This window comes from Leucopleurus acutus (assembly GCF_964270905.1).
Source record: "Leucopleurus acutus genome assembly, chromosome: 18".
Lineage (NCBI taxonomy): Eukaryota > Metazoa > Chordata > Mammalia > Artiodactyla > Delphinidae > Leucopleurus > Leucopleurus acutus.
The window spans coordinates 58,282,433-58,296,490 of NC_139160.1; the positions used below are offsets into that span (position 1 = coordinate 58,282,433).

The following is a 14,058-nucleotide window of genomic DNA, read 5'->3' on the forward strand; positions in this document are numbered from 1 at the left end:
TCAGATAGATTGATTAAAAACAAAACAATCTCAAAAATTACAATAATTTGTTATACTGGGAACTGTTTACCAAGCTATTACATCTTTGTTTCAAATATATAAGTATGATTTTATTTAAACTGAGATTTATTCAGATCTTCATGGAAATTAGAGGCCCTATTTGCATTCAATAAATTCATTAATTACAATTTGCTGTCCAAACTCTGCCTACATTAATTGTGCAAAACACCACTAAACTTCCAAATAGAGCTTTTGCATTCAAATAGATGGAATGCAAGGGTTCAAGTGCAGTTATTTTACGGACTGACTTCTCTGCACAAAAAGCCTCTTCTAGAAAACTCCTGAAGCAAAATACCCATTTAGGACTTTCTTTTCCAGTTCTACTAACATCCCACTGTGTGATCTGGAGAAAAGCACTTTAGAGAGTACTTCATCATGCATAAAAAGGCACTTATCTTATAATAAAATTCTAGTGATATAAAATAATCTACCTTTCCTTCTTTATAAGGGTGTAATGAGGATGTAATAAGGAATTTTGAAATGCCTGTAAAATGCCTTGAAATCTTTAAAAGAATGGTAGAGGCCCTCAACTCAATGCAATTTAACAGAATTGAATAGAGACCCTCAACAGAATGCAAATCAGGCCTCTTGCCAAATATGAATCATAACTGTCCTTATTTATTGAGGGTGTCATAATCACGATCATTAGTTATGAGTGCAGCTGTTCACATTGATTGAATTTCCAAGGTATCCCAGAAACTGCACAAGAAACACAGCTTCAGTGTTCCAGGGATTTATATTCCAAAACTGCACTGTTCAATGTGGTAGCCATTCGCCACATGTGGCTATTTAAATTTAAATAAATTAAACTTTTAAAAATTAAAATTGTATTTCCTGTATTTACCAGTCACATTTCAATTACTCAGTAGTAATATGTGGTCAATGGCTATCATATTAGACAAAACAGGTATAGATCACTTCCATCATCACAGAAAGTTCTATTGGAGAGTACTCTTGCAGAGGCTTGACAAACATATGCTACAAGAGATACTATTCAAGCATACAATTTATGCAATAATATTTTTATTTATTTTATACCATTTATTTTAACTAGAGAATGCAGGTGGTTTATCAGAAAGTCAAAATATCTCTGAAATCACCCAACCATCCTGATATGAATCAACTAATTGTTTTGTATCAAACATAATAGTGTTTAACACAATATAGGTACTAAAAAAATGTGTTGAATGAATAAACTCGTAAATGGGTATTTCTTGTGTATACAAAGAATTTTTTGGAGCTCATTTTTCTCACTCTTAAGGGGGTAACAAACACAATAAAATGCTATTCTCAATAAGGCATGATAATCTAGTTCCGAAAAAAAGAAAACTTTAAGCAGTTACTTGAACACTATGCTACAGCAGGTGCTAGATAATGCAAGAGAATGTTCAGATAATCACATCTTTAATGTTGGTTAGAGGGGACAGGGAAGGTTTTTGTTTTCTGTTTTAAGACCTATTATAATATTTTAATTTATAAATATTCACATTTTATATTGAAAAGTCTTCATTGTCTTAGCAAAATCAGAAAAAGTGCTATAATAAAATGCTGTCATTAAAAAAATAGTAAACAAACAAAAAAAAACACCTTGATTTTCTAGTTAAGCCTTTGCCTGATACTGTTGAAATTATATCATTTTGGGTTGTGTATGATATCATCCAAACATAAAGATATAAACTTTGTGTGCTAAAACGTGACTGACAACAACAGGACCGTTAAGATTTCACTTTAAGCTCACACGGTACAGGGACTAAAGTAGAGAAGGGAAAACAGAAGTTTCATAGATCTTTCTTAGGAAGAAACGCTTCAAAACCAGCCAGCAACAGCCACTGAAACTTATATAGCATTTACTAAGTGCCTGCACATTTCACCTTAGCCCTATGAGGTAGGTTCTGCTATCATGGAAGTTGGGTTTTTTTTTGTTTTTTTTTTTTTTCGATGAAGAAAGTATCTACAGTGAATTCTCTAGAACAGTAGATAAAAGAATGGTAGAGGAAGTGAAAAGTCAGTTATTTGAAAGGGCAGCACAAACCAAAGTTTTGGAGTTGGGAGAAAAGCAGATTTATTTTGAAGGGATAAAAGGATTATGGGAGTCTTCTGTTGAATGAAGGATTCCAGATGATAAAAGTTGAATAATGTAAGGTTAATTTAGATATTCTCATGCAAGCCATGATCCATCTTAAAGTATCGTGAGGAAACTATGTTTTAGGATGATTAATTGTTTTTCTCGGAAAAACCAGAAAGAATACAGAAAATCTAGGCATAACATAATGCTTGTTTGGACTTGTTTCCTAGAAATGACTAGAGATATTTGAGAACCAAGAACTCATGAATTCCAAGAGACAGATCATAGCTCCAGGAGGAAGATACACAGAAAATCTTATCTGGCTCTGTAATGGAACTGCTTCTTTTCCACAGGAATGTGCTTATTTCAGTGAGTGAATATAAGCCAGAAGGCAGCAGGCTTTGTTCTAACGGGGCCAGATATTAGTTTGTATATTTTAAATGTGTCACAATTACACACTCACTCATCTTCCTGTAGACAGCAGTGAAGATCTGCTGCTGACAATTTCAAGTATAATTACTTATCTTCTCTAAAGAACCATTTTGATATTTCCCTTCACCCATCAGAGTATCAAATAAAGCTAATGTTGCCAGTACACAGCATGGTTCTGTATAGTGAAGATAACAGAAGTTAGCTTCTATTAATTACAATTCTATTAATTAATATTGACAGCTAGAATTGAATGTCACATATAAGAGCTATGAAGAGAAAACATTTTAGCCAATTAATTTACTCTCATATTTTTAGAAAGATATTCAGTGCCTCCATTGATAGCAATGTGTCATAAAAAATAAAATAGTTTTGAGTACTATAGGACAGAAATTAATTTGGTAAAATCATCTTCAACTCTTCATCACTTCTCATATATTCTTCCAAATATTATCCTTATTTGTGAAGTACATATTTTTTCTTTTTAATTTTTTATTGGGAATGTGAATGTAGATTGAAATGTTCTGATAGTTAAAAATGTATATATATGGTGAAAAATAAATTTCCATTCTACTCAAGATTTCCCAGTCTTCCAAGAGGCAATGGCTATTGCTGGATTTCTGTATTGTTCCAGAAAACTTCTCTTTTCTCCCTACCCCTCTCTCTCTCTCTCTCTCTCTCTCTCTCTCAGTTTCGACAAGGTACATAGATGATGCTATCTATACTATTAATAATGACAGAACTGTATTCCTATATACACTGTTATTACAGGAAGAAAGGTCTTCCAAGGTATAGATTGATGTGTACCACTTTTCATGTAGTCAGACTTGTAGGCCATTCTTAGTCATTTACAAATGCAAGCATCTGTTACAAGGAATATCTTCTTATATATCATTTTGTATACTTAACTTCTGTACACCTGTAGGCTACTTTCTAAAACTATGATTGTTCAAAAGATATATCCATTTTAAATTTTGGTAGATATTTCCAAGTGGTCCTCCAAAGAGTATGTTTTAATACCTAATTCTGGCAAAAAAAAAAAAAAATCAGAGGGTATTTACAAGGAACTATATGAGACAGGAAGAAAATTGTCTATTTTTAGCACCTCTTTCTTTTATGCCTCTGAGAGCGTATTCCTAAGACTGTAAATAGCTAAGCCTATAAGTGAATAAATAATCTTGGTAAAATTAGTTTAGCCAGCCATTTCGGATTTGACAAATATCACTGCATGATATATTTAACTGCTGTAATTCTAAAAGTATCAAACTAATCAAAAACATATGCTATACAGTTAGTTAGTTTAGCAATTGCATAGAGAAACAATCATAAATGCTGACTCATGTTTTCACCTCCAGGAGAAACTTTTCTCCTTTCAGGGATATGTGGTATATGTAATTTCAATTTCAAAGACATTAAAAATATAACTTAAATCTGAAAATTTTTTTGTTTGTTAAATAAGATAATATAGTCTTCTTAGCCATTACCATAACGCAAGTAATCTATTCAAGCTAATTTGGGAGGAGTCTGGAATCTAGCATTAGAATTCTGTAATCCTAACTCACCAGTCAGGCTGACAACAACAAAATACGAGGTCTACTGGCTTTAGATCTCAATGATGTTGATTTGTACTCATAAAATCTCATACTTATTACCAGAGAACTTCCTTGTTTATAATCCCTGTTAGACTGCTGCATGAGGGACTATAATTCCTGACTAAGCATTTTACTATTCTGAAGAACCCACACAGTGATACATAAATGTAATATGATGATATATTTTAAGAAATGCTTTTAACATAAGAATTCCTCCAGAGTCCGTAAGGCACTGAAACAATAATTCCAGGTAATAATAAATATGAATTCACAAAAATGTATGGTCAGTTTCAAGTGACAAATATGCTAATCGGTGGTTTGAATTTAAATTTTAATAGGCAGGTATCAAATTATGTCCATAATTTGCACTAATTATTGACAAATATATTACCACATATGAAATGTATTTATAATGACACTAGATCATGAGCTAATTACGACATGCATAAATATATTCATAAACATTCAAAGATTCTCAGCTTTTCACACCCACCTCAATCAAATAATGTTTAATTTAGTGTCAATGACCTTAAATCTGGAGAGGTGTATTTGATCAGACATTTAATTTTCTAGTTCCTAAGTGTGTTTATGTAATCATATGCGTGCGTTTGAGTGTTGTGTGGTAGCATGTATACATATCATATGACTGTATATTGTTGAATATAGATTAAAACATGAATATGTCTGTTCCTTTAGATAAAAATCTTGCTCAAATTTGATCAGTTACATGATTTATTTATTTCTTTTCTAGGCAATAGTCAACACTCAAAGCAAATAGGAATCTACACACTAATAAATGAGGCTCTTCCTTATTTCTATGATGTTTTCCTTCCCCATTCTTCTGTTCTTATCTCTTCATGTCTCAGTATTTTCTCAAAATTCCCTTTCCTGCAGAGTAGCTTATAGAGACACCTAGTGGTAAACTAACGGCGGCTTCTCAGGCCATCCTTAATATTGAGTTAATGGCAGAAAGTTGTCATTTATTTATTTGAACCACAAGAGGTAAACTGGAATATTTTTAGTGTCGGTGTTTCTAACAAAATTATTACCTACGTTAATTGCAAACATGTTTAGTGTTTCTTAGCTCAACAAAATGTATTTTAATTAGGATAATAAAGTAAAAATAAGACAAAAACAAAAATTAAACTAAAATTTGTTATTAAATCCAATTGTGAAGATTTAGGAAAGTAATAGAAGAATGAACTAAAATAACTATGTTTCAGTTATCTTTAGTAGTCCAATAATTAGATAAGCTACTTTATACCCTTTGAGAACTTCTACAGAGGTTATGAACATTGAAAAAAATGTGTCTGTGATAGAACTGAACATTTATATTCCAAAAGTTTCTAACTGTAATTAATATGTAATTTGAAAATTATGACACTTTAAAACTTTCATTTTGAAAATATAAAAGCATTTATTTAAAAATAAATGTTCTAAAATGTTAGAAGATATTGACTAAATAAAAAAATACAGCAACAAGCCTTTTTTGGGTGAAGTTTAAGTTACCTGTTTATATAATGTACCTGTAGCAAGTGGCTATCATTCCTAGGCCAAATGTTTCTAAATTTAACAGGAAGTTCTATTATAATATTTTCTTTTTAATTATATGATATTACCGATTGCTTTTTTTCCTCACTTACACTTACCCCAAATTTAAGCAAAATAAACAGAATTGTTTCCAAGCCAAGTATGAATGACCTTACTAAAAAAATATTTGCAGAATAGATTCAGGAGAAATTTCAAGATATGTTGCAAAACCTCAGGAGACTGCAAAATTCACCATCTCTAGAAAACTCTTTCTAACTCAACATAGATGTGGAAAGATATATTAGTGGCTATATGTATATACATATATATCAGAATTTATATTAATTTTGTATTTAATCAGGATATTATAACCACAGTGTTACCCCAAATATTACCAAGAAAGACACAGTATCAATTATGTTTAAGACGACTCCAAAAGATACTATATAATTAATTCCAAAATTAAATGGATAAAATACATTTAAGTGGTAAAACCACCCAGTTATCAAAGGAACAGGCACATGTGCACTCAGCCTGCATTGGGCCACTTATAACAGTCAACTTTTTTTCTATACCTGGGATGGACTGCAGCTCAAATATTACAAACACTGGAAATGTGCCTTATGAATGTAAAAACCCTTTTTTGGGGGAGGGAGGTGTCTGGTTGCATGGAAAGAGCCAGGAATACTTACTGTAGAGATGACGCTAGTGGAGTTTAGCAGGTGACTCTTCAAGAAACTTGCTTTCTACCGTTACTGCATTTATTTAGGGATTTCCAGCTTTCTAGTACACACCAAATACGTTCACAATCCCTCTGAAAGTCGTTCACATTCCCTTGTATCGCCCAAACATACTTATAAAACGTAATTCTTAAGAAAAAAAAATAGCGCCCTTGTTTGCAGCTAGGATGAACCACTCCCTCTTCCAGGGTCCTTTACAGTAAGTACAAGAGACCGCAGCACGGGCTGTGTTAGTCTAAATGGGAGGTGGAAGGCAGACGATCAGCCCAGGGCTGGAATCCTCTGTCCCTGACAACCAACAAGCCTGACACTGTCGGGGTTATTTCCACCCCTCCCTTCTTCAATCCGAGGATTGCAACGTCCCACGCTAGAGTTACGCACATGGTCCAAGAGTCCTCTGTCTCCCACGAATGTCACATCCAAGGGTGGGGGGCGCTCCGCTTGCGCCGCCGGGGCCCAGGGGCGCCTTCGCTCTCGGCTGCCATCTATCGGCCACGGAGCGCCCGCTTCGCCCCGGGCCCATCATGTCTGCTGCAGTTTGGCTCGCACCGGTGGCGCGACAATAAACAAGTGCACTGCATGGGGCCCTGCGCCCGCGCCGAAGCAGATGTCTCAGAGACCCCTGCGCTGCTTACCGCGTAGCCACCTCCTCACCGCCGGGGAGGGAAGACGCGACTTTCTCTTAAGTTTTTCTGAGCCGCCGGACTGCCGGGACACGCCACAGGCTTAGAACAACGTTGTTCCTGCCCCCCACCGCCCCGCGGACCCCCAAGGATGTCGGAGATAGAGAATCCCAAATAATGACGATCGTGCGCCGCATCAAGAGAAGGAATAGAGGAAAAGCCCCTGCAAACACCGAGAGCGATGAAACAGCCAAGAGGATGCGGGAACCTTACATGTACTAATTAGGGGTTGCGGCGGCGGGCTTGGCAAGGGTGCAGCGGCGGCGGGATCCCAGTGCGGTGGTCTCCGCTGCGTGGGGGGGGGCGGAGGACGGCGCAGGAGCCGCAGCCGCCGTGGGAGCAGCCGAGGGGCCGGTGCCACCTTCGCTCGCCCCCTCACTACCATGTACAGTGTGCGCTGCAAGAAGAAGGCGGGCGATGTATGCACACCCTTGCGCCCCGCTCCCTCTGGCTCGTCCCCGGGCGTGCGCCACTGACCAGGGGGGAATGTGGTGAAGACGGCGAGGAGAGCCGAGGGGGGAGGGGAGGGCCGGCCCGCGCGAACCCAGGCCCGAGGGTGCGAGGAGCCGGAGGCGGCTGGAGTGGGTGGCGGCCGCCACTAGCTTGGAGAAAGTTGGCCCCTATACAGATGGCAACTGTAAGTACCCGCCTGGGGGGTGCGGCGAAGGATGCCGGGGACCCAGCGATCGCGCGGTGGCGGGGCTGGGAGCGAGTGAGCATGAGTGTGAGCGGGTGCGAGCGCGCGACGAGGCTGACCGTCACGTTGGCTGGGCCGGCGGGCAGCCTGCTCCGCGTCTCCCTCCTCGGGCTCCACGCCTCCTCCCCCTCCAACAGCTCCTTCCCCGCCCCGCGCGGCTCCAGCTCCCGGCCCCTAATGCGAGGCGCCGCGACCGCCGGTCCTCCGCCGCCCCCTCCCCCCTCCCTTCCCGGCTCGCCGCTCGCGATCGCCCCCCTCTCCCCCACTCCCACCCCGCTGCCGGCTCCGACTACCACGGAGAGCGCGGGGGAGAGCCGGTTGGGGAGCCCCGGAACCCGCGGTCGCCACCACGGCGGCGGCCCGGGGGTGGCGGCGTCCGGGCGCCTCTTTTCTCCAGCCGCTCGGATCTCAGCGCTCGCCCTCCCTCGGCTTCCGAACCCCGATGCACACCCCAAAGAGGTATTTTTTTGTGAGAGTGGCTATGATGAGTGGGCCTTGGAGATGTGATTCGGGGTAAGTCGGCCGTTTACTTTGCAAAAGAGGCTCCAGTGTGTGTGTCTGTGTGCGTGGCGGTCGGGTGGCTTTCTTTCCCTCTCCGCCCTCCCCCCCCCCCCCCCGCTTTCCCTTCCTTCGCTTCGGGGCGGGATGGGGGAGGGGGAGCCTCGCGTCCTGGAACTCCGGACGCTTCTGCCTGGGCCGCTGTGGGAGCAGCTGTGCCCGGAACCGCGGTTCCGGCCTGGGTGCTGGGCTTCAGCCTGCCCGGCCCCACGTTGCTTAATGCAGGGATGTTCAGGGAGACGATCCAGGGTTTAAATTCTTTGGGGGAAAACAAATAGTTACCCCGCCCCCGCCCTCCATTAAAAAAAAAAATCTGAGAATCTGAGAATGTGCCGCGTACCCGCGAATTTACATCGGAGGTGCGTTTCCCAGTCAGAATGTCAGCCTTCCCTGGCTCATTCAACTTTATTTTTTCAAATTTTGGGGCTCCTTTGATGGCAAGGAGGAGGGGAAAGGGAGTGGGGTGAGAGGAAGCTCCTCGACCCTGGCTATCCAGAACTGAATTAAAGTTGTAAACGCTCGAGTTTAATATTGGCTGGACACATTTTGCGATGGGCTGTCAGAGGGGCGGCAGGTGAATGGGGGCGGGGAAGCACTGGGAGGGAGGGGGAGGGGACCCAACCCCACTTGAATGGATGTGCAGATTTGATCCCGCGGAGAACGGAAATTTCAAGGTAAACGTTTTGCTTTCATAGAGGGTGTTTTTGCCGCTTTTAAGCCGGGAGGTGTTTGTCGTTGCTTTGGGAGGTCGGAGATACTTGCGACGTTTATACACTGTGGGTTCCCATTCGTCTCGACACGTCTGGGTGGCCACACGTGAATGATTCGCAGGCACACTTGCACATGTGCGTGAGAATGCAGGGGCTGTTAATAACGCGGGCTGGAGTCGGCTTGAGGATGAAGATCGAGGTCTCCAGTCTTGAACCCGTGACTCAGAAACGTCTTGGCTTTAGTTTGAGGTTGCGATTCGGCATCAGACTTAGGTGGTGGTGAGGCAGAGGCAAGGCTGACCAGAAAAAAGGCATTGGTTCTCCGAGCCCAGCATTTCTACTAAATATTCCCACCCCCCCTTCCCCCAACCAACGCAACACGCACTCACACACACTCACACACTCGCTCCATTTATGTCCTTTCCTTTATGAGTGCTGCTGTCGACTCGAAGTAGGAAGTCGAAGGAAGCCTTTAAGGGGACAAAAAGAAAGCCAGAACGAAAAGGGAGAGGGGCTCAGATTGATTCCTTGGGGAGATGAAATTCGGATATTAAAGCACTGGCGTGTGTCACTTGCTGTTCTCCCTCCCTTACACCCTTCTATTTTGCCTCTTAATCAGCCCAAGTCCCCTTTCTCGGGGGGGGGGGGGGAAGGGGGGGTAGGAGGAGTAAAGCACTGACAATTAAATGTAATAAGCAACTCCAAAGATGGGGATGCTGGCGAGGTGGTAGTTCACTCCAAATCTTGCAAATTCGGTAGGGTTAGTTTTGCATACCGTGGCAAACAGACGCGGAGCCCGAGGTTGGAGAGGCTTTGGCGCTGGTCCTTGGTTTACTTTTAGCTGGTTCCCGGTAAGCAGTAGGAACGTCCTAAACACCAGGTATTGAGAGGTGTTCCGGGATTGCGGTTGCTTTCGCAGAGTTCTTTGTAATCCGTCGTGCAGAACTATTTCAGTGGCTTAAAGATGCGGTTTAGTAGCGTCGCTGACATGATCAATGAGGAGAAGTGGACGCAGGGCGCTCTCAGGGAAGAGAGCTGCTAAGTGGCACCGTGCATGCAATTAGGACGCTGATGTGCTTAATAGCGTGATAGTGAAGTCCACCATCAAAGCGAACGCGCTCTCCTTTTTCCCCATACTCAAAGCTCCTGAAGAAAATTGGTGACTTAAGAGCTTCTTCTGGGTCCTTTTGATGCATTATCTTGCATCCTTTTTGCCTCTGGAAAGCATTCTTTAGGTTCCCACTCTGGCATTTCCAGCGATGGTTTTAAAATAGCCAAAGTATTGTGGCTCCTGGCTTTTCTATGAAAATGGGAGACCTTCACTGTGAACTGTTACCTGAAGAGGTTCAGAAGGAAAGGCAGAGGGACTGGGTATAGGTGAGGTGGGGAACCTTGTAAAATGGTGCTTCCTTTCTTTTAAATTAGAGCCATGAAACTGAACTGACAGCCATTTTATGTATATTTATGGATTGGTTTAAAAGTGGGGGGGGCAGCCGGGAAGAATACTAAAATGGGACTTTGCCTAACCTGCCCTTATCTTGTAAAGAGCAGCATGTTCCTATTGTCATTAGGAAATGAAATCAACCTTTAAATCAAAATGAATGTCAGATTTTAATAAAGTCTGGAGAATTTCGAGGTACCAAGGACGGTGGAGGGGGAGGGGAGGTTCATTCTTATCCCCTCCTTCTGGATTTCAGAGAAGTAGTATTAGGAAAGAGAGAGACTTTCTGATTGATCCCTTAAATTTTTGTCATATTCTGTTGTTTCCTTTTTTCCTCTCTCCCTTGCAGGAGATAAAATGCACACTTGCTGCCCCCCACTAACTTTGGAACAGGACCTTCACAGAAAAATGCAGAGCTGGATGCTGCAGCCTCTAGCTTTTGCTCTAACATCTCTCGTCCTTTCGTGTGCAGAAACCATCGATTATTATGGGGAAATCTGTGACAATGCATGTCCTTGTGAGGAAAAGGATGGCATTTTAACTGTGAGCTGTGAAAACCGGGGGATCATCAGCCTCTCTGAAATTAGCCCTCCCCGTTTCCCAATCTACCACCTCTTGTTGTCTGGAAACCTTTTGAACCGTCTCTATCCCAATGAGTTTGTCAATTACACTGGGGCTTCAATTTTGCATCTGGGTAGCAATGTTATCCAGGATATTGAGACTGGGGCTTTCCACGGGCTGCGAGGTTTAAGGAGATTGCATCTGAACAATAATAAACTGGAACTTCTGCGTGATGATACCTTCCTTGGCTTGGAGGGCCTGGAGTACCTACAGGTCGATTACAATTACATCAGTGTCATTGAACCCAATGCTTTTGGGAAACTGCATTTGTTGCAGGTGCTTATCCTCAATGACAATCTCTTGTCCAGTTTACCCAACAACCTTTTCCGTTTTGTGCCCTTAACGCACTTGGACCTGCGGGGGAACCGGCTGAAACTTCTGCCCTACGTGGGGTTGTTGCAGCATATGGACAAAGTTGTGGAGTTACAGCTGGAGGAAAACCCCTGGAATTGCTCCTGTGAGTTGATCTCTCTGAAGGATTGGTTAGACAGCATCTCCTACTCGGCCCTGGTGGGGGATGTGGTTTGTGAGACCCCCTTCCGCTTACACGGCCGGGACTTGGACGAGGTGTCCAAGCAGGAACTTTGCCCAAGGAAACTTATTTCAGACTATGAGATGAGGCCGCAGTCGCCTTTGAGCACCACGGGGTATTTACATACCACCCCGGCATCGGTGAATTCTGTGGCCACTTCTTCCTCTGCTGTTTACAAACCCCCCTTGAAGCCCCCCAAGGGGACTCGCCAACCCAACAAGCCCAGGGTGCGCCCCACCTCTCGGCAGCCCTCCAAGGACCTGGGCTATGGCAACTATGGCCCCAGCATCGCCTACCAGACCAAATCTCCGGTGCCTTTGGAGTGTCCCACCGCGTGCACTTGCAACCTGCAAATCTCCGATCTGGGCCTCAACGTCAACTGCCAGGAACGCAAGATCGAGAGCATCGCGGAGCTGCAGCCCAAGCCCTACAACCCCAAGAAGATGTATCTGACGGAGAACTACATCGCCCTGGTGCGCAGGAGCGACTTCCTGGAGGCCACCGGGCTGGACCTTCTGCATCTGGGCAACAACCGCATCTCCGTGATCCAGGACCGCGCCTTTGGGGATCTCACCAACCTGAGGCGCCTCTACCTAAATGGCAACAGGATAGAGAGGCTGAGCCCGGAGTTGTTCTATGGCCTGCAGAGCCTGCAGTATCTCTTCCTCCAGTACAATCTCATACGCGAGATTCAGTCTGGGACCTTCGATCCGGTCCCCAACCTCCAGCTGCTATTCCTGAATGACAACCTCCTGCAGACCATGCCCTCAGGCGTCTTCTCAGGCCTGACCCTCCTCAGGCTGAACCTGAGGAGTAACCACTTCACCTCCTTGCCGGTGAGTGGAGTTCTGGACCAGCTGAAGTCGCTCATCCAAATCGACCTGCACGACAACCCTTGGGATTGTACCTGCGACGTGGTGGGCATGAAACTGTGGGTCGAGCAGCTCAGAGTGGGCGTCTTGGTGGACGAGGTCATCTGCAAGGCGCCCAAGAAGTTCGCTGAGATGGATATGCGCTTCATTAGGTCGGAGCTGCTGTGCCCAGACTACTCTGACGTGGAGGTTTCCACGCCCACGCCCTCCTCCATCCAGGTCCCCGCGAGGACCAGCGCAGTGACCCCCGCCGTGCGGTTGAACAGCACCGGGGCCCCCGCGGGCTTGGGCGCGGGCGGAGGCGCGTCCTCGGTGCCCTTGTCCGTGTTAATCCTCAGCCTGCTGCTGGTTTTCATCATGTCGGTCTTCGTGGCCGCCGGGCTCTTCGTGCTAGTCATGAAGCGCAGGAAGAAGAAGCAGAGCGACCACACCAGCACCAACAATTCCGACGTGAGCTCCTTCAACATGCAGTACAGCGTGTACGGCGGCGGCGGCGGCGGCGGCGGCGCTGGAGGCCACCCGCACGCGCACGTGCACCACCGCGGGCCAGCGCTGCCCAAGGTGAAGACGCCCGCAGGCCACGTGTACGAGTACATCCCCCATCCGCTGGGCCACATGTGCAAAAACCCCATCTACCGCTCCCGAGAGGGCAACTCCGTGGAGGATTACAAAGACCTGCACGAGCTCAAGGTCACCTATAGCAGCAACCATCACCTGCAGCCGCCTCCGCCGCCGCCGCCGCCGCCGCCGCAGCAGCAGCAGCAACAGCCCCCGCCGCAGCTGCAGCTGCAGCCGGGGGAGGAGGAGAGGCGGGAAAGCCACCACTTGCGGAGCCCCGCCTACAGCGTCAGCACCATCGAGCCCCGGGAGGACCTACTGTCGCCGGTGCAGGACGCCGACCGCTTCTACAGGGGCATTTTGGAACCAGACAAACACTGCTCCACCGCCCCCGCCGGCAGTAGCCTCCCGGAATATCCCAAATTCCCGTGCAGCCCCGCTGCTTACACTTTCTCCCCCAATTATGACCTGAGACGCCCCCATCAGTATTTGCACCCGGGGGCAGGGGACAGCAGGCTGCGGGAACCGGTGCTCTACAGTCCCCCCAGTGCTGTCTTTGTAGAACCCAACAGGAACGAATATCTGGAGTTAAAAGCAAAACTAAACGTTGAGCCGGACTACCTCGAAGTGCTGGAAAAACAGACCACATTTAGCCAGTTCTAAAGGCAGAGAAACTCCCTTGGAGCTTTTGCGTTTAAAACCGACAAGCAAGCAGACACACACCGCAAACACATTTGATTAATTGTGTTGTTTCAACGTTTAGGGTGAAGTGCCTTGGCACGAGATTCTCAGCTTCGGCGGAAGATACTGAAAGGGTGTGCAATTTCCTTTTAATATTACACGTGGGGAAACATTTGTGTAAACTGGGCACATCACTTTCTCTTCTTGCGTGTGGAGGAGACGAAGAGTAGGGATTTACTGAGGGCAATTTGCTTCGCGAGTGACTTGTTAAAGGTCTCAGTAATTTTTG

The 14,058-nt window shown here is 45.0% G+C and overlaps 1 protein-coding gene across 1 annotated transcript; it reads left to right on the forward strand.

The window, feature by feature from the left end:
* Positions 1-7,482: 7,482 nt before the first annotated feature.
* Positions 7,483-13,751, forward strand: SLITRK5 (SLIT and NTRK like family member 5; the record flags this gene model as incomplete). The annotated part of the gene is made up of 2 exons (XM_082859207.1): positions 7,483-7,549; positions 10,855-13,751. 2 exons carry the CDS (start codon positions 7,483-7,485, stop codon positions 13,749-13,751), a joined length of 2,964 nt encoding a protein of 987 aa, XP_082715333.1.
* Positions 13,752-14,058: the final 307 nt, after the last annotated feature.